The sequence below is a fragment of the Octopus sinensis genome, linkage group LG2, assembly GCF_006345805.1.
Source record: "Octopus sinensis linkage group LG2, ASM634580v1, whole genome shotgun sequence".
Lineage (NCBI taxonomy): Eukaryota > Metazoa > Mollusca > Cephalopoda > Octopoda > Octopodidae > Octopus > Octopus sinensis.
The window spans coordinates 119,628,235-119,650,615 of record NC_042998.1 but is presented as its reverse complement, the minus strand read 5'-3'; the positions used below and the strand labels follow the sequence as shown (position 1 = coordinate 119,650,615).

Sequence of the window (22,381 nt, the reverse complement as noted above, 5' to 3'; positions counted from 1 at the left end):
TGCTTAGTATAAGTTATAGAAATTGAAACCAGAGTTTTAACATTGTCATTACACTGATTCCAACATGAAATAAGTTCAACAAGGAAGTGTCTACAGACATGCATCCTTCTAGAAATAGTTAAAATTTTCCCAGACTACTGTCTTAATACAGCATCTAAGACTACATTAAAGTAGTATTAGATACAGGATGCCTTGGGGAATGGGCTGAGGTAGGATGGTCATGACTACAATGCTTTTAGTCATAAGTCTACTTAGAGTCCAAAAGTATTTTGTGTAATACACAAGATTTGCTGTGAATAATAATAATCCTTTCTACTATAAGCACAAGGCCTGAAATTTTGGCTGGAAGGAAGTAAGTCAATAACATACTGGTGCTTATTTTATCTAGCCTGAAAGGATAAAAGGTAAAGTCAACTCCAGCGGCATTTGAACTCAATGTAAAATCAAAAGAAATGTTGCTAAGCATTTAGTCTGGTGTGCTAATGATTCTGCTCTCACAAATAATAATAGTGGTTTCAAATTTTGGCACAAGGCCAGTAATTTCAAGGGAGGGAGGAAGTCAACTACATTGACTTCAGTACTCAACCAGTACTTATTTTATTGAACCTAAAAGGGTGAAAGGCAAAGTTAACATGTAAAGTTGGAAGTGCTTCAAAGCATTTTGTCTGGTGTGCTAACAATTCTGCTCTCTTACTACTACTAATAAAAGTATAGCATCCAATATATTTCATGAATATATTTGACTTAGCCTCAGCATGTTGGCAATTCCTAAAGTATTCTTACTCAAAACAATTTTGTGGGATAACCATAAAAATCTAGTTTCAAATCTCAGTTGCAAGTCATATTTTATTAAAAGCCTTACAGAATGGAATGGGCCTCATAACACTATCCATTTACACTCTAATAAATCTACAGTATCATGATAACTAAGGCATCCATCCTTGAGCTTAATGTTCAGAACTAGTATTAACATTACATTTCAGAGGAAAGGCAGTAAGCTGACAGTGCTTAAGTGCTTAGTGACATTTCATGTGTTCTGAGTTCAAATTCTGCCAAAGTTACTTTGCCTTTCATCATTTTAGGATTAATAAAATAGTACCAGTTGAACACTGGAGCCAATATAATTAATGTGCCTTCTCCCCTGAAATTGCTGGCCTTATGCTAATATTTCAGAGGAATGGATTAGCATAATCATAAGAGCATTAGATAAAATGTCTTGTGGCCTTTAGTGACAACGTTTGATGTTTTGAGTTCATACCTTACTGAAGTTAATCTTGCTTTTCAGCTTTCCAGTGTTGAGAAAAAGTATTAGAAAATACTGAGGTTGATATAACATCTCTTCCTCAAATTTGAGCCCTGGTGCCTATGCTAGAGGTCAATATTATATATAAAAAACAAACAAAATACATCAGAAATAACTGAAGCTAGTCAGTGATGTGAATTTGAATAAATATATGACTGTTATATTGAACACAGCAAAGTAAAATTGATTTAATGTTATGTGGTTAAAAGACTCAGGTCTCAACCATGTGGTTTCGGGTAGTAGCACAGCACAACTCTGGATTGACCAAAGCCTTGCAAGAACATCAATAAGAATGTGAAAGAAGCCCAGCACGCGCAAGTGTGTGTGCGCACGCATGCATGTTTGTGCTTATCCGAAAAATCACTCAGCTATAGGCAGTGATGTTGCTGTAATTTTCCCAATCAATGGGTTATCTGCTGGTTTTGAAGATGTGTGAAATAAGATATTTCTTATTTGAAAAGTAGATAAGAGTTAGTGACGAGAAGCCCATCCAGCTGTAAAACAATACCACAATGAACCATGTGGTTGGGAAGCAAATTTCTCAACACACAGCCATGCCTACACCCATGTTGAGAAGATCTAATTACATGAAACCCGTCTATAATTGCCCTTTACTAGCATACAAAAGAAAGACTTTCCTTTAACCATTTCAATTCCCTTTGTGAGATTAAGTCTAAACTTTTCAAATAATCCTAACTGCATATCACTGGGGAAGGAGGGATAGTTACAGGCTGGAACATCTTTGACTACAGGTATGCTTGATCATGGTTGATCCTGAGGGTCAAATAATGGTTACCTCAAAGTGTAACTTGGCACTAGACATAAAATACTGGATATGTGTGTTAAGATTTATTTTTCCATTAAAATCATTTTAAATGTCAAACTGTGGCTATACAAAGCAATCAATACCTATCACAAGGTAAAACATAAATCTACTTAATTAGGAAAGTGTTTTGCAGTAATCAGTTTAATTTTCCTTTTGACTTTTTCACTATAGTATTTTAAAACAAAAACTACTTGGAAATCTCACACCAATATAGAAGGCTTTATTTACATGATCTTTCAACCTATTAGAAATAGCAGCCAAGTCCTCTTCAAATCACACACAACCAACATAAAAAAGAAAAAAAGAGACATTTTGGATAATGTAGCCAAGAGTACAAATTGTTTGAAAAAAGATGGAATGGTCACAACTGAAATGCCACTGACCATAGGTCTGCTTGATCAGGGTTAATCTAATGTTAAACACCATTACTGCTACTAGTTATATATATATATCTTCTATACTTCTCCCTTAGTTTTACTTGCACCCCCACACACACATTTATCGTCTCAGTGTTCTGGAAAGTGAAGTTTATGAAGATTGCAAAAAGCAAGGATAAACACCATATTTAACAAAATCTAGATAGTTTTCAACATTTTAACCCTTTAACATTCAGATTACTTTCTCATATGCAATGTGACATTGTAGAGTTGGTGTGAGAGACTTGAACTGGCCACTTTGAACATAAAACAGATTAAATATTCGGGCTGGACATGGCTGGTTTAAATGCTAAAGGGCTAAATTTGTCCTGTACTCTAGCAAAGAAAAAAAAACATACCAATACTAAGACTAAGAGGTGTAATATCTTGTAAATCAAATACTGTTTCCAGCAGCAGCTAGTCCACAAAAGAAATACTACGTGGAACATTCAGAGTAGGAGAAAACTAACTGTATAAGAACAGCAGCAGTAACAACCATGGTAACTAGAGGGGGAAATCTGTCTCCAAAAACCTTCCTGTTCAACTCAGAAGACAAACTATTTTCTGTCAGGCTTTGTTTTGAAAGAAAATGACATGTCTTAAAGTAATCAGTTTAAACATTGAGAAGTAAGGTTTCTTGCATGATGTGCACTGAATGAAGCCAGAGACAACAGGAACTCCTGACAAATATAAAGATAGGTCTTCTCAACAATAAATTTGTAAATACTAACTAAAAATATTGTGCACAAAACCTCATAATCAAAACTCATTTTAATTAGGAATATGCCCAAAAGCATTACACAAATCTTTTTACCAATAAAAAGAAATTCTTTTTGTCTATTTCTAAAAGAGAGAAATATTTTTCAATCATTGACCAGCATGGAACATGGATGTTAAAAGATGATAACGATAGCGTAAAGTTTCAGTTATACAAAAATCTAAAGCAATGTTAAGTGCTTCTTGCTGCTAGTATTAAATATTAATTCCTTAATCAGCAAGAAAAAAATCCTGCTGCTATATATAGGGAAATATCAAATAACACTTTTAATGCCAGATTAATAATCTATTTCAAACTAATCCTAAAAAACAAATTCCATAGAAAGAAAAGTAAAAAAATTTAAAATTTAGTCTTAATTGTAAACCATCTGTATCATGATTTCCAGCCAGTGAAACAATGTAAGTGTGTGTGTGTGCGTGCACATGCAGTAAAAAAAGTCTTTATAAATATAATTCTGTAACCCTAAGCCTGTTCTGAAATGAGCAGACAGACATGAGTAAAGGCATTCCAGCCTTTTATTAAGATATAAGTGTATTTAGGAAAACCTCAAATTATACTTATTGAAATTGGTAGATTCTGATTTAAAGGAGGTTTAGTTGTTGCTTTTAGCACACTGAATGATTCATGTAAGCCAACTTGATGTGCATAGTAACTATAATTTCTACATACATAAGCATGTGTGGGTGGATGAGTGCGTGCATTAACTAGGATAAAACATATGATATTAAGACCAAAGATTTTATTACAACTTCCTCCAAGTACTGCAATTCATTTCTTTTCTTTTTTTTTTACAGCATTCTTCTGTCACCAGACAAGAAAAAAAAAAAATTTTTTTTTGAGAGTTGCTATACACAATCTTAAAATTTGGATTGAATATCCTAGATAGTATATACGCATTCATATTAAAAGTCTTCCACCCCAAAACCCTTTTGTATTTGTTAAAAATGATATTCCCTTGAGAGATACTCATCTAAAGATTAAGGAAGTAGAGAATGTCACACGGGTAACTCTACTAAACTCGATTCTCAGTCTGTCAGTAAGGAGGAGATGGTGTGTAACACAGTTAAAATCTAAAATAACACATTAGCTAATACAAAAAGACAACTAAAAGAAGGAAAGAAAAACATGTCAGTTTAGCTTCAATTTTTTTCTGGTTCTTGTGACCATGTAGAGGGCGCTGCCTTTAATAATTTAAGCCAATCTATATACATATTAGTTTGATTCCCAGTGATACATTTTGTCTTTGAGCAAGAGACTTTACTTCATGTTGCTCCAGTCCACTCAGCTGGCAAAAGTGAGTTATACATGTAATTCAAAGGGCTAGCTTTGTCAGATTCTGTGCCTCTGAATCTCCCTGAGAACTACATCAGGGGTATGCATGTCTGTGACATGCTCAGCCACTTGCGTGTTAATTTCATGAACAGGCTGTCCTGTTGATCAGATCAACTGGAAAACTCATCATCATAATTGATGGTGTGCCAGTTTTTGATCATCATCATCATCATAATTTAACATCCGTTCTATTTATCAAGTCATTAAGTTTTTGTTTTTAACATAAATGGATGCAGATCGACACGTGCATGTGTGTACTTATATATATATATATATATATATATATATATATATATATGTATGTATTATTACACTTAGGCATTGCAAGACTAATATTGTTTCCCTGTGTCATCTCTTTTTTATTACCACTCTATACTCATCCAACACTTTGTATGTATGTCTATATATATATTGTTTGTTTTTATGATCAGCTATAATAAAAACAATTTTACATTAACCTGATGAGTTACTTCATACTTTTCTAGAGGACAAATTTATCATACTTATACAAGAATGTTGTTGATAGTGACTTCAAAGTTTCAGCAAGCTAAGCCATTGTTAGGACTGCAATGCATTAGAAATTAATCTTGCCTTCGTATAGTCTCTGAGTTAAAGTCATCTTTGAGTGTGTGGGTTTGAGTGGGGTAGCAATTATGTTTTTACAGAAAGGGGTTTTGAAAAAAAAAATTAATTGATAAAATTTGGGTTTAAGTTATTGTTTAGAATTCATGCATGAAGAACTGTTTCTTTTTTTTGTTAGGTAGGCATGAGGTGTGACAGTATTTTTGTTGCTTTTGGTACTACTAGATTTAATCCTTTTGCTTTGATAATGTAAAGATCCAATGATACAATGTCCAGTATGCAGGTAGGTAGTAAGTAGGCTGGTCATTTCTTTACTTGTTAGAGTGTTTCTTGTTTTCATTTGCAAGGTTGGGATTATTAGTCAGCTATGTCATGGCTTTGTTAGTATAGAAGGTTGTTTCTCTCATGCTTTGATGATCACAAAAGTATTTGAGTAAAAGTTGTATGTTTCTGTTTCTCTAGGTGAAATTTGATTAGTATATAGGGATTTTACACTTTCTGTTTTGTGGAGGTAGAGTTTGTTTGGTGTTTATAAAATTTCTTCAAATTTTGTTTTAGATATATGCAACTTAAAATTTTGTAGGCTTGTCAGGGTGGGTCGCAGTGTTAGAAATGACATTGAAATTTCAACAACATCAAAATCCATCAAGAAAGATATCTCAATCTGAATTTCTAGGAACGCATAGCTGGACAAGAAACTGGTGGGAACTCACTGCCTGGATGCTATTTAAAAGAATTTTAATGACATCAGATCAATGGCTGACAAGGCAGTGTGTGTGCCAGATGTATGAGTACTAGGATGTGTATGTCTGATGTGGGTGTGTAAGTTGGCATGTGGGTGAGGGCCGATGGCATCAGCTTCATGGTGCCTATGTACATGTTAGTGAGTGTATATCAGCCAAGCTTGGGTACATGGATGTGTGTGTCAGTTGCATGTATATCAGTTGTGTGTGTGTGTGTGTGTGTGTTTGCAAATACATGTGTTAGTGTTTGCTGTATGTGTGTATGAACTTGTTCATGTTTATCTGAATGGATGCATATGAGCATGACTGGTAAATGCTAACACAGTAGAAACAGTGCTATGGTGGGGAGGGGGATAATCAGATTTGGTGTTGGACTGAGGTCTGGTGATGTTAGAGCAAAAGAAAGAGAAAAAGCATACATATAGATTGTGTGTGTCTGTGCATGCGCACACCCATGTTATATGATGACAATCGTAAGAGGTTACAGAAAATGCATAAAGCTGGAAAGTCAGCCCAAGGTCTGCACAAGTATTGGTGGTTAAGGGCCAAATCAAACTAATTTTTTAAAAATATGTAACTCCTACTAAATGTGATGAGTGCCTTTTTCATTTGTCTACTCACTCACTCATAAATATTTACTTATGTACAATGCAGCAAATTCAATACCAACTATGAAGGATCAAAATTAAGGCCAGCATTACACTCAAGAGTAAAACAAGAAGGATAAAATATTCAGGTATCTCCTGCATTAACTCAGTTTACAGAATTCCATACTTACAGAAATTTTCAAGTTTGATGGCTAATTTCAGTATACAGTCTGTAATTTTCCCCTTAGACAAAAACTTGAGTAAATTTTGAAAGTTAAAATCATGATACATATTTTCTTTCCGTTTTTAATACCTTGCCAATACCTATATCTTTCCTACTATGACCCACTACATAGTTTGTGCTTGTATTATAACTGACCTTGAGTTTCCCTGATTTCATCATACACATCAACATGTAATTACTCTCTTCTTAGTATCTCCTCATCTTGTTTATGCAAGCACCAATTAATTCAACAGGCCTGGGCTTTGTGCCTAGCTGTAATCCCCCAGCTTCATTCTCTAAACACCTTTCAGTTTCTAATTTTTGCTTCAAAAGCAAAAGTACAACTAGTTTCTGATGTTCAACACCACTTCCTTCCCAGGATTCTATTATTTTACTACATAGTATGGATTTTTAGTTTATCACATCTGCTGTTGGATTAACAGAAAAAAAAAAAAAAAAAATTCTGGCTCATAAGACTGGTTTCCTGGATTCCACCCCTGGACAGGAAACCAATCTGTTGCAGGGTTACTCATTTTGCCAGTTCAATAGACTGGAGCAATGTTAAATTGTTTTGCCAAATCCAGGAATTCAAACCACAACTTAATGATCACGAGTACAACATCCCAAATGCATGCCTTCAAGCTGTTGGATTTAATCACCAACAGAATAGATTACCCTTATTCTTGATTTGAACCAAGTAGTACAAAGAAGAATCAAAGGGATTATGCTAGACATTAAACTAAGCTTAATTATCTGGTGGTCATTCAAACAAAAGTTAAAAGTTTGTTAATCTGCAGTAAGTAGAAATGTGTAACTTTTGATGCAAAACCTTTTCATGCTAGTAAAAGCTGGTCTGAAAGGTTTAAGTTTGAATCTTATTTTGCACAATATTAAAATGATTGATGAGTTAGTTGTCATTGCAAATTAGAGGCTGCTACTAATTATCCCAAAGAACTGAAGAAAATTATTGCTGAAAGAGGCTATACACTCGAACAAGTGCACAATGTTGATGAAACTGGGCTTTCTTGAAAGAGCATGGGCCTTTTTTGACCTGATGTAGAATAGGTCAGTGATAAATATAGTTCCAACAAAACATTACTTCTTTTAGGCAATGTACAAGCCCCACCAGTGAAATAAAATCTTTCTGATGTGATAGTTCAATAAAATCTCCAAGGCATCTGGAAAAAGTTCAACATTATGACTGCAGTGGAAAACAAGTCATGGGATGATGTGGAATCCTCAGCTATAATTGCTTTTGATAAAACATATGGCCACACTGTACTAGTGATATAGATTTTCCACCAATAGAAATTTTACATCAAGTTTGGCAAGATATTGTGACAACAGAAATTGTGGATGATGATATGGATGAATTGTTACAATCCCATTGAGAAAGTTTGCCAAATGAGGAGTTGATGTTTGTAAAAAGAAGAGCAAACTGAAAAGAGTACAGAAGCTCTACATACACCATTACAGTTCGCTGCAAAAATTATTGGCTAAAGAATTTACACTTCAAAGGCTTGAAAATCTTTGTTGCTAATGACATCAATAGTGAAAGTAGCAAAAATAAGATGAACAAGAGTAATTCTTGCAGTGAGTGTTACAAGAGATGGAATGCAATACGTTTCTAACAAATTTGGATATATTCTTCATCCTACAGGGCAGAAGTACTCTCTTACTCCAAGTAACTCCCATTACATCATTTGTGGTGAACAGGCACTGTACTGCAATATTACTGTATTCTTATTCTCCAGTATAGACTTTCTGAATGTTTTTTTTTTCACATATACAGACTGAACTATTAAGAAATTGATCTTTCCATGCATCAAATATCAATTTTTAAAACACACACAGTTGCAATGCGTTTTTTTTTAGACCCCTCCCCCCCAAAAAAAAACTTTACGCGTAAACAAAGTATATGCTCTCACCCACTTACACTTAGATAACAGGCTTCTACAATTTCCAGATATCAAATTCCATTTACAAGGCTTTGTAAATCCAAAGCTACAACAGAAGACACTTTCCTAATTTGTTGCACAATGGGAACCAGGAACTGTATGGTCAAGAAGCAAACTTCTTAACCACACAGGTAATGTTTGCATTTTAAATTTAGAAAACTGCTTCAGGTTAAAGGGTTACTTCACAGACTTGAGCCAACAAATCAGCTTACTATAGAGTCACTTGATCTGACAAAGGGAAACCATCTTTTTTACTTGTTTCAGTCATTTGACTGCAGCCATGCTGGGGCACAGACTTGAAAATAGAAACAAAGCCCCAAAAAAACTACCCATCTTAAGTGAAGGACATTTTAGATAATGTAGTCCTCATACTTTGAGGGGATAAAAAAAAGAAAAATCCAGTAAGATCATGATTTATGACTGGAATATCTGATCATTAAAACTTAAACATCCTACACCCATTTCATTTTTTTAATAACTTGATCCTTTTATGTGTGTGTGTGTGTGTGTGTGTGTGTGTGTGTGTGTGTGTGTGTGTGTGTGTGTGTGTGTGTTGGGAAGTGTCATTAAATTAAATACTAATGAAATACAGGAGTCAATACAATCAACCTAAATGTATCCATATTGTAAAATAGCAAGAGCAACATCCTTTGATCCCAAAATTTAAAAAAAACTTATTAGATTAAGGGATTGCAATATAGAACAGTAATCACATAAGTCACACAAGAATGTTGAATAGAGTAATACAAAAAACTAATTTGCCCTCTACTTAAGACATGGTTTAATCAGAGCTTATATTTTTGAAGATGAAAGATAGTACCTAATACACAACATACAAAGTTCAAGTTTCACTATGAAATCTTTTAGGTAACTGAAAGATAACAGAGTGTAAAATTCAAGTAGTGGCCAAATCTTCTTCAGTTTTATGTATGTTGTATAGATAGGTACATTTGCATATCCTACAATTCTGTTATAGCAGCTCATGTCAGGTGATGTCAAGCAGGAACAACAACAACATACCGGTTCACTTCTTTGTTGCTATAACATTTGAAACATGCTGACACACAAGTACATGATATAACCTTTCAGTAAATGAAATACACAACCCAGTTTCCAATTCCTTGTCATAGAAATTTTATTTCATGCTGCTGATACTGTTAGGAAAGGCATTAACATCACAGCTGCCAATTTCTTCTTCAAACATCAATGGAACCAAGTGTGTATACATAGACACATCACTGATAAACAGCTATTACAACAGTGCAGAACAAATATACTTTAATTCATTAATATCCATTTTAATATCTTTTCCTATGTTGGCATGAATAGGACAAGACTATTGAAGATTTTCAATCTTACATCCATATTTTTTTTTATAAGGTTCAGCATTCAGAGATCTAACTTTACTTGTTCTCCTGCCTTTCTGTATTTTCTTTGAAAAAAAAACAAAAAAAACCTCAGAGCTTCTAGTCTAAAAACAGCAGGTAAATTTTCATCAAACCACAACTTAAAAGAGGAAGAATACAAGCAATATGTGTCTACCACAAGTACATAAAAAAAAACCCATCCCAGAAGGGCTGAGCCAAGGCTAAATAAAACGGGTTTTTGTCAGACATGTTATGTACTGTTAAATACTGATATCTATTATGTCCAACCTCTCTTCAGTTTTTTCACCTTGATCAAGGTCAACATTACACACATACCAGACTCATTTTCTCTGTAGCTTTTGCAAATCTTATACATTCCATTTTTCAATGATGTGTGTATTTTTATACAATATATATGCATTTACACTAATGCACAACAAATATAGCCTTACCTGTGTCTAAGCCGATGAGAGTTTTATCCTGGTCTATCCAAATGGCATCGTCAATGCCAGCCTCCAATTGTACACCAGCAGTACACTTTTCAACATCAGGTCCATGTTCCGCTATTTCATAGAACCACAAAGAACCATACCAATAGCGACCAGTCAGGCTAGAAGCACCCAACAAAATCCCACCTTCTGCAAAGCAAATAAAAATAATTAAAATTAAATTATTTAAAAAATGTTTTAAGCAAAATTGGTTAAAGAGTTTTAATCCTTTTAAAAATTATTAAGTTCTACCATTACACTTTAAAAGGCAATATCATAAATTTCCAAGTTTGTTTCCATATAATTGCTTAGGCCTGCAAGTTAAATTGCTGACTTGTCTCCAAGAATATTTACTAAGATTTTCAATGGTGCCCTGATCATAATTCGATTATAGGTGATCTATGTTGTTTTCCTCTCATTCTTGTCTCAGCTGGTCACACAGTCTTGTATTTTTGAGCATTCACATGTATGCATTTACTTGAATATTTGTCAATAGAAAGGTCTGCATGTGATTAACAGATGTAAAAGTAAGAAAACAGGCATCATCTACAATCAAATGTGATTGTCAAATACCAAGATAACAGGAGATGATTTGTTTCTTTCAACCCACAAAATAATCTAGAGCTAACAGATAAGGATTTATAGTGTTTTCACAATGAGCAGTGTTTGCTATATGACAGTTTTATCATATAGCAAACATTGTTGCTGTGACAAAAATATATTAGTGTCATCCAAACATGCTTCAAGAGAACACTTGAACTTTTATAATAGGGAATTTATTCTCAAGTTTAACATACCACAAATATCCATATTAAGAACTAAATTAAAAACCATAAATACCAAACCTGCTTCCATGAGATATCAGATCAATTCCACAACCATTTACACTCAGTAGTCAATAACCCATAGTCCTGACATTCAAAGATGAAGAAACAGTCTGTATTTCAAATTTATGAAAACTGAACAGCCTCCTAATTTTGAGTCCATATCCAAGTGGAAAATTTTTTTTATTATTGTACAAATTTGAGAAGGTTGACTTTGCTTTTCTACTTTCCATGATTGGCTGGACCATCTTTGATCAATGGTCTGTATGATCAGGGCTGACCTGGTATTAAACCACAGCCTGTCTTGTCGTATCGACTGCTGATCACTCGAATTACTTTTCCTCCCAAAACTTTGGCACTCCTCCCTTCCTACATACTATCTATAGGCATCCCATGACTTTCGGAAACATTTTTTCACGCTCAGGGTTGCTGAAGCGTGGAATAAACTGCCTGCATCAGTTGTTGACTGCCATGACACTGCATCCTTTAAGGCCCTCATGCTTCCCGAAATCCGTCGAAACTACACCTGATTATATATACACTTTAGATGAGTTGTAGTGCACCTGAGCACTGTACACAATTATTATTATTATTATTATTATTATTATTAACCTAAAATGAACTACACTGGTTCTGCAACAGTTTGCAACTATGTGATTCATCTGAATGCATGCCAACTTGGATAAGTACTTTTTAACTTCAGCCTTGGGATGGCCAATCTGTCTATCTCTCTCTATATATATAAACAGCAGTTTGTCTGTCTGTGTGTCTGTCAGGTTGTACCCTCACCCTGACCACGGCTTTCAACCGATTCTGATGAAACTTGACACACACATAGCCCAATGTCATAATTCAAAACTAACGCAGCGAAAATTTTGAAAAGTTCCCCCAGTTCTGAAAAAAATTGATAAATTCAACATGGGGGTCGAGAATCTAAGCGTTTATATGCAACACATTTTCTCTTGTAGTTTTCGCAACTTGCAATCGATTTTCACCAAACTCATGGTGAAGCTTAATGTTACCCTTAGAAACTTAATTCTGACGTTAGTTTTCCATGCAATACCTTACCATCAGAAAAAAAAAATCGATAAAATCATGCCATTTTTGGAAATCGCGTTCAAATTCAAGATGACATATTTTCGACATCTTTCACAAATTGGCAGGAATTTTTTTTTAAATTCACAGCGAGCATCATGTCTGCTTCAAGGAGCTATATGGCCCTTTTTATTCCAATAGGATACTTTATTACTGGAAAAAAATCGGTTAATTAAATCATATGTGGCACACATAGCAAACTGATTTGTGTATTAAACACAAACCACAGACTGTCTAGGGGACGCAACTCGACCCTTTTATTGCCCAAAGGGACAGCTAGGAACATTCGTATACACAGAAGTATTCGAGTGAAGAGAAGACATTGCAACCTACACATGTTCCTTCGTTCCCTAGAGGGAAAGGACTAGATTGGGATTAGTCGTTGCCTACTAGGGGCTCTTACATACCCGGGCAACGCCGGGCTATGCTGCTAGTATGGTATAAAATAGTGTATTGAGTTGCATTCATTTACTCCAAGTAAATTAACCGTTCAAAAAATGTCACACCGAAACAGTACTTGTGTGGATATGATCATTTAAAATCTTTCAATGCAGTGCCATAGTATGGCCACACTCCAGTGACTCAACAGAAAATACAAACACCTTGACATATTAGAAACTAAGTAGCCATTCAGAGATATTAGAATATTAGTTATTCGCTAACGTAATTGGTTGGCTTCTAAGATGATGGCTAATAATTAAATGGCCAAGCTTTGTAGATCTAAATATATTTTAAGTATTTTGAAAAGATTGCTTACTCAGTTTGTTACTAACTTTCATAATCATTTTATAAAACAAAAAAGTTAGAAAAATAAAAAGAGATTGATCTAAAGGATTAAAGATTTAAAAATTATTCTTTCTGTAATCTTAAGAGAGAATTAGCATTATCTGAAGATATAAAACTAATGTACAACTACAACACCACCACTTCTGTCTCAACAAGTAAAAATGAAATTCATATTACTATTATACAAATGACAACGGAGACTGACTTGAGAGCTGTAGTCCTTTTTGTTACTTAGTCATAGAATGTTCTACACAAGATAAGCAAAGTGTACCAGACAAGATTTGAACTTGATGATAAAAGCAAAAAGAAAAATCAAAATAAAACACTCCACTACATACTCACAGAGACAAGTTGTTAGTAAAAACTGAGTTGAAAGCAACTATTGGTTAAATTGACAAACTGTTCTGGCATTCTACCTACTGATAAATTTCTAGAACTATTGGTAATTGAAATGTCAATTAGATAGGGAAATCATTGTGAAAGAATTCAGAACAGAATGACAGAAGATTGTAAAAGAGTACATTTAACAGTAACTCACAGAATGTAAATGGAGAGCAAATCATTGTATATCTTGTTGTGATACAATGCTTGGAGCATTGAAAAGTGATTCATTTGGATCATCTAACAAACAAAATGCTAACTATTAAGTATTTACTATTTAAATAGCTATGTTTCATAATAGCATTTATAGCTATGTACATCATTTACAGATATATATATATATATATATATATATATATATATATATATATATAGATATCTCATTTATAGCCATACAATATATAGCAATAAATAACTTTATAGTTCGATCATTTATGACTGTATATACCAATTATATAATGTATATAAGTTAGGTCATGCTCTATCTAATACTGGCACCATACAACCTTGCACAATCCCAACTCACCTAATTTACAGATTGTAGAGGACACTCATCAAGATTAAAAATAAAACCTGTCAAATGGAGGGAGAATTCCTTATGGAGGAGCCAATGGCATTTAATGAAGAGAAGACTGGTGCCAACAGGTTCCCTGCACACTGAAATATGTACATTTACAGCTAGCTAAGGCTATGGGTTTTGGCTAGAATACACAGCATTTATAACCAAATTATACAGTATTTAAGCAACTTCTATTAAGGGGTTGCCCAATTATCTAGAAACATTAGCCAAATCTGTCTCCTATCATACAATTTTGAAAAAAAAGGAAAAAACAACCCCAAAAGATATGATCATGGTTGGAAGGCTTTTGATCAGAAATCAGCCGAATAAGGGTCAAACGTGCTTTCGGTAGTTAGTATACCCTTAGTGGCAAGAGGGTCACAAAGTGTTAAAAAACCCAAGAAACACTGACAGAAGAAATAGAAGTCATAGCGAAAAGCAATGATATGCAGCATCCACACAGCATGGAGTTGTTAATTCATAATATGTGCAAATGAACAAAAGGTTCAAAATGATCTCAAAACTCTTTTCCCCCATTTTATATTCATTTTCCTTTAGTATTGATGATAGTATTTGTAAATTTGGACATCTTAAATATTGTTTCTCTCCACCATCTCAACTTTTAAGAAAAATCATAAACGAAGAAGTAGGCCAAAGAGCAGACAAAATAATTATAGCAAACTTTGAACTCCTGATCATGTAGTGCATTTATAGTCATTTACTTTGCTGTAAATACACATAGTATTCAATATTTATACAACAGTCTAGAATTTCATGATGCCCTAAATAGAAGTCATGAATTAGGTGTAGATAAGTGCAATTTTATTAGCTCTTAAGATATGAGAAACAGCACTATAATTATAATTCTTGAAGGAAAAATGCATAATATATTAACTTTCCTGAACATAAGATAAAAAAAACTGCAGACAAACTCCAAAAATTCCAAAATAATAGAGGAAGTTTTTAAAATGCAATTAATAATAAATTACTATTTAATCACATGTGATGAATCTAGACTTTAAAAATGTCAAAGCAGAACCTAACTTATAGCTACATTAATACACATGTGCACACATACTCTAATTAGCAGATAAGATGAATGACTGACCCTAAGAGACCAGCAGTAAGTACAACCATATCGCATCTTAAAATATATGGTAACTGACCTTAACAGTTGGCAGGCAATATCTGCCGCTAAGCAGTTCTGCATTTACAAGAGAACGTTGAAACTGATACTCTAGATAAGAGTTTCCAGGAAAATAGACATAAGGAAAATTAAGAAACTGAGTACTTTTTTTTTTTTTTTAAATATTTGTACGATGGTTTTAAGTATGAGCAACCTCATCATCATCATCATCATAATAATTCCAAGTCTCACTACAAACATTATTCTGTGGAACCCACCTCCCTAGTACAGTATATTAAACTATTCTTGACTTAACTTGCCTTAAAATAAAAGATTAAAAAATCTACCTCTATTTCATGTATCAGTAAAAAGAATAGCTGACAGGAAAAACAATTGCTCTAAATAAAATAACATTTAAAAAGAAATTCCAGCATAAGTAAAGGCATAGTGTGTGGTAAAGAGGTTTCACAACCATGTGGTCTTGGGTTCAAACATACTACATGGTACATTGACCAAGTGTCTTCTATTACAGCCCTGAGCCTTGTGAGTGAATTTGGTAGATGCAAACTGTGTAGGAGCCTGTTGTGTGTGTGTGTGTGTGTGTGTGTGTGTGTGTGTGTCAGTGTTTGTTCTCCACCTACTTTAAAACTGTGTTGGTTTGTTTACATCTCTGTACTTTAATGATTCAATGAAAGAGACTGATAGAATAAGTACCAAATTTAAGGGGGGAAAAAAGTAGTGTGTCAATCTATTTGAATAGCCCTACAATGCAGTAGTCCAATGACTGAAAGACAGAGAAAGCTGGTAAAATAAATGTACAACGAAAATGCAAATTAGTGTCTGATTTACTAAATCATCTGCTTAAAATCTAGGGGTACTAACTCTTAAATTATACCCAATGAATTGCTCAGGGTCATGGTCACAATCACAGCAAATTTAATTAATGGTATTCTATTACAATAATTTAGTAACATCAGATCACAAGTTAGTACAATCAGGGCTATCTTTGGGGCTAAAAACATCTTAGGCTACAGTTACCTCCAGGTCCAGTTGTAAGAACCTTTACACTTTTGGCCACTTGACTCTCCCACTTATTATACAATTGATTAACATTTGATGGCATAAAAGACACAGGGGCATATTAGAGACATCTTAATTTCAGCAGCACACATTTAGAAAGGAAGTCCTTAGAGCATTAACTCTTTATCATTCAGATTACTTTGGCAAATGTAAAGCATGGTTTTGAATGAAAAATGCATATCTTGTAGTTTCAAGATTTTGATTACATTATTTTAAAAATGACATTGTAGAATAAGTGTGGGAGGTTAGATCTGGCTGGTTTGAACACAAAACAAGTAGAATACTTGGGCCAGATATGCGTATTTAAATGCTAAAGGGTTAATGTAATATAGGCCCAACTTTGCATATAGTACCAGGGGTGGGGTTTTTTTTTTGAGACATAGTTTAGCTGGGGGGGGGGCTGCATCGTATATGCTGCCAAATACAGTACTTAGCACTTGACTGTCAGCTACAAAACCACAGTGGAATTTCAAAACTGATAATTAAGGATAACAAAAAAAAGTGACAGTATTGATGTCCTGATAATTACAATCATCAAATCACTAGTGCATTATCAATATTTCAGATCAGATGAGAGAAATAGTAGTTTGGTGAGTATTGAAACAGTTAACATTGAAAATGATTAGTAAGGTAAACCTGTAAATCATGTTAACTTTATTGATATAACTAATAGTAACATGCATATTAAGTGGAACACTAAATATATTTCCCTAAATTCCTGAAATAAGCTGCTGAATTAAATAGGAATTGCCCAATATTTCCTCTCACATTTTGTTTTAAAGAAAACTTTTTGAAATATAAATAAAATATGTTTCATATTTGCTGTTCTTCTCAATGCTTTATGAGTCCATGTCAGCTAAAATAGCTACCTGCTCTTTAATTCTGATACTGATGTTAGAATTTATTATTTCCTTAATATAAATGTGAAAGAATTTTTTTTTTTTATATCCCAACATATTTTTTACATGTTCACATAAAAGGAATATTCTTTTGAGGCAATATCCACAGGCTTCCAATCAACAACCGATTCATAAATATTTATATTTTTTGATCAATGCAAGTATGAAGTTACAATACAAAAAGTATGTTACCAGTGGTTACTTGTTCTATTAATACCCACTCATTTTGTGGGAAACTAAGACAACAGATCATTGTATAAAAATCAATATCTTGATTGTCTATGTATAAACTTCATCATACAAAACACACACACACACACACACACAGAAATATTTACTATGTTTATGAAGATAGTATTTCAACCTAAGTTTAGCCATGGTGACTAAAACAAAAACCAAAATCAAATATTTAAGATATCAAACTATTGAACCAAATATCAATTGTTTAACCTCTGGCAAAACATCATATTATATAGATGACTTAGCCTTCCATTCTGTCAAGATCAATAAGTACCAAGCTTATACTGAAACAATTTATCTATCCTCTCATCCTCAATATATTTATCTAACTGGAAAATAAAGACCAGATCTTGTCAATAATTGTAGGTTATCCAGGACAAGAGAGGTCTCAGACAACCAGTGCCAAAGAAATTGGAGTTCAGTACAGCTTCTGTGGAACCATAATACATTATGTAATAAGACGTTAATCTGAAGCCTTGAACTACTTTAACACCATAGCAGAGTGGGTTGTCACAGGGAAGGGCAACAAGATAGGTGAACATCTGCCCCAACGACTTAACCAACCATGCAAGAAAACAAAAATATACACATGGAAAACGTTTCAATAATTTAGAGAAGGAAGGATAATGCCCATGACTTTTTTGAAGACCTGTAATTGGTAAGACAAAATTGGAAGTGATGCTTAGACTAGAGACTGGACCAGAATGCTTACAACAGAGAGAACTTTGCTAAAGGCAACCAAAAACCAGCCATGCTTGTGCCTATGCTGGAAAAAAAAAGAAAAGAAAAGAAAGCCCCTCAGCATTTTAATTCACTATCCATTAAGCCAGAAAGGGACACAACCTACAGCTTCAAAAATGAAGATAGATGTTTTAAGTCCTAAATTGGTAGGTAATATGCCAAACAATGATGGGACGGCAATAGCTAGAACGACAAATCAAATTTAATACTACAAAATAGGGGGAAGTTTAGATAGTTGCTCTACCTACTGGAAAATTACAGCCAAATCTTCCCCCAAATCACACACTGTCTTAAAATCAACTGGGGGCAGAACATGTTTAACTCAAACCAGTACAATATACATCCATATATCTTGACCTGAATGGGTGGTTGAACTCTTAGGTCAGAGTAAAACAGCTGACATGCTACTACGATACAACTAACAACTATGAACAGTGTACCAATGTGCAGTGATACCAGTTAATCTAATTTCAAATAAAACTAATAGGAACATTGTGATTGGGTCACAATGTTCTAAGATTCAATGCTGTTACTTAAACTAGAAATAACAGCCAATCACCTCCCAAATCCTATTCTACCATTTTAAAAAGTAGGAGAGAAGAGGCTATGTTGGATAAGGTAGTCTTAACCCATTAAGTCCCAGAGTACTTAAATTATTGAATATTACTTTAAATTTTTTTACAGATGATTGAAAATAGGTTAAAATGAAAAAAAATAATTATTAAAACTCCTTTCAAGTAGAAATGGAAATACTCAGTATCCTATAAATAGGACACTGAGACAATGTGATACAGCTTATTTAATGTTCTCATTTAGTGTCCTATTTATAGGACAGTGGGACTCAATGGGTTAAATACACTAGATTGGGGGTGGGAGTGGTTTAAGCAGTTACTCCACAAACTCAGGCCTCCTGCCAAAATTAAAAATTATTTTGTTTACTGCACGATTGAAAAATTGTCAATTTTCAGTGTGCAATAACAAAAATCAAGAATGCTAAAATGTACCCAACTAAAACACCATTTACAAATCAAGTAGAAATTTGGCTTCAACTATTCTAAAACAGATGTGCAAAGCAATTTAAGTAAAACAGACAAATCTTCAAAAAAACATTCAGCATGCCAAAAGAACATATCACCAGGACATACACACACAGCCATGCTAGTGAAAATCTATCCAGCTTGTTAGACACGAAAATAACTCACTCAGGAATTTTCAAAGTGCTTTTAAGTCTGCCAGTACACACCATTATATCTCTTCCTCTGACTCCTCCTCCTCAATTATTTACACCCAATAAATAATTAAAGAAACTCAGAAATAACTGAATGAAAACTGCTCAAAGCCAACTGCATAGTCTCTATGTGATTTCTCAACTCTCTAGAAAGTGCAGTGAATATCTATCATATCACAACCTGGTGTTTAAAAAAAAGGAAGGAGGGACCTCTACCTTTGAGCAAAGGTCTGCTGAATAATGGTTAAGAAAAATGATTGGCTATACTAATGAAGGCAGTGGATTGGAAGAATTGTTAAAATACCTGAGAAAATACCTTGTAGAATGTGCCCTCAAGATATGTGGAATTACACCTTACATGAAAAATGGGTAAGGGTTAGTGACAGGAAAGGCAACCAGAATATATTCATCTAACCTATGCTAGCATGGAGAAATAAGGTAAAAAAAATATATTTTTGGTTTCCAGTAATGAAAAAACAGTTTAGGCAAACTAACTGCTATAGAACTATTTAAGAAATGTATTAGTAATGAACACTACTGACAAGTTATACACTGAACTTATAGTTATATTGTTACAATGGCTATTACTGTTGAAAAATGATATGTCACATATTGGAACCATGGTTTATGTGGTTTTAAGGAGTTAAAAAAGCAAAAAATTGAGGCAAATAAACAACACCCAGGGGGATCAGAGCAACTTTTGCACAACGTAATTCTATAGCTGGGTGGTTAAGAAGCTTGCTTTGCAACCCTGTGGCTTTAGATTCAGTATCACTGCACAGCACTTTGAGCAGTTATTTTCTATTATAGCCCTAGGTTGACCAATGCCTTGTGAGTGACACTAATAGAATGAAACTGTGTGGAAGCCTGTTGTATAAATGTACAAACGTATGTGTGTGCATGTCCCTCACCAACACTTCACAACCAGTGCTGGTTTGTTTATGTCCTTATAACTTAGTGGCTCTGCAAAAAAGACCAATAGAATAAGTACCAGACTTAAAATAAGCATGGGTTGATCTGTTCAACTAAACTCTTCAGGGCAGTGCCCCAGCATGGCAACAGTCCAATGACTGAAACAAATAAAGGATGTTACAGATTATCACAGTAAACATCACAAACTGTGTCTCAAACATATCCTCATACTAAATGAAAAGGTGTATATAATACACACACACAGAGTCATGTCAAAATGGTGAAAATTAGGCATTCAGCAAATACATATAAAAATATGCAGTGGTGTGGGATATGACTGACTAAAACCCTTGAAGGTAGTGGTGTCCCAGCATGTCTAAAAAGAAGAGAGAGAGAGATAGAGATGTTTCAAATAAGCACTGGATTAGATCATTTTTGTGAAGCTCTGAAACAGCACAATAATTTCTATACAATTTATTACTATTAAATGTACCAAATACCATCACACTTGACTTTTTTTGGTCTTCCTTTCTAAATATACTAACAATATGATTTAACTAAGAAAACTAGTTTGGCTATTACAAAACATTTTTTTTTAATATTTGCACAAAAAAAAAAAAAAAAATCCTGAACATTTTTGAAACATTTTTGTCAATAACATTGAGTTATTTTGTTACCTTCATTTCAGAATTCACATAACCAAAACACTATGTAGAAGGAGAAATATTTACAGAACAAGGAAATTACATTCAAACAATATGCAATTCTGATTTATTTTATATCTCATTTGAAGAACAATAGCATTGTTAGATACAAGTTTCCAAAAGGTGAATAACTAGTTCACCACATTTCTGACAGCAAGAATGACAAGAGTTTACCAATGCAAGGAAGCATTGGGTTTTCAATTTTTGAAAATATATATTAAGCTATATACATACACACACCTATACATACACACCAAACTTCATTTACAACACGCAAGTCAATCTAAGGTGCTATATAGAGAGAAGAAATCTGTAAATGATATGGCTGTGAAACCACACAACCATTTGCTAACTAGACAGCATAGTGAAAACCTGTAGAAGTGAGCACAAGAACAAAGTATCTTTTGTAGAAAAAGGGATAATCAACTCCAGGATATTATTGGTACTTGAGCAATCCAAGAGAGATAAAAAAAAAAATTTAAATTACTGCAGTGTGACTGATGGTCTGTTGGAAGAGATTTCCACTAACTCTAGGAGGAGTCAATTAGTCTTCAGTGAAATTAAAGAAACAAAACAATTTGCCAAAACACCAGTGTAATAATAGATTACTAGTGAATAAGATAGCAAGGACTAGTAAGTAGATAATACGGGTTGCAAGTAACCACAAGATGAGGAAACTGCAAGTGACAGACTGTAAACAAAATGTACAGTAAAGTTTTGAGATAATGGTATCCAGAATAACAGAAAACCAAACAGCATTTTTGAAAATTGTAATAAACATGTATTTGTCACCCAACACTAGCGCTGTAGGATTATATATCATTGTTTAACATATGTTTTCCCTGCTGGCATGGGTGGGAGGGTTTGACAAGAATTGGCAAGTCTGAAGACTGCACTAAGCTCTGCTGTTAGTCTTGGCATGATTTCTATGGTTGGATGCCCTTCCTAACAAGCTACTTTGGAGTGTACTGTGTGCTTTTTATATGGCACCAGCAGTAGAGGTCACCAAATAACATGCAGGACAAGACCACTCAACTGGTGGGAGTAGTACTGATGGATAGAAAAGGTGTCCTGCATTAGATGTTTATCAAGGCTATCTCAGAAAGAGAGAAATGAAGATGGTTAGCATGTGACAAGAGAGTGGAGAGGGGCCATATATCCAAGTTACAGGGTGGTGTTTATAGTGAAGTGAACTGAGGGGTG

General features: G+C 34.0%; 1 protein-coding gene across 1 annotated transcript in view; it reads right to left on the bottom strand.

The window, feature by feature from the left end:
• The window catches only part of LOC115232325 (methylosome protein 50), a 115,753-nt gene that overhangs the window by 58,797 nt on the left and 34,575 nt on the right, over positions 1-22,381 (bottom strand). The window contains exon 2 of the mRNA XM_029802148.2: positions 10,568-10,753. Within this exon, the coding sequence (XP_029658008.1) occupies positions 10,568-10,753 (186 nt within the window). The remainder of the gene's footprint in view (positions 1-10,567; positions 10,754-22,381) is intronic.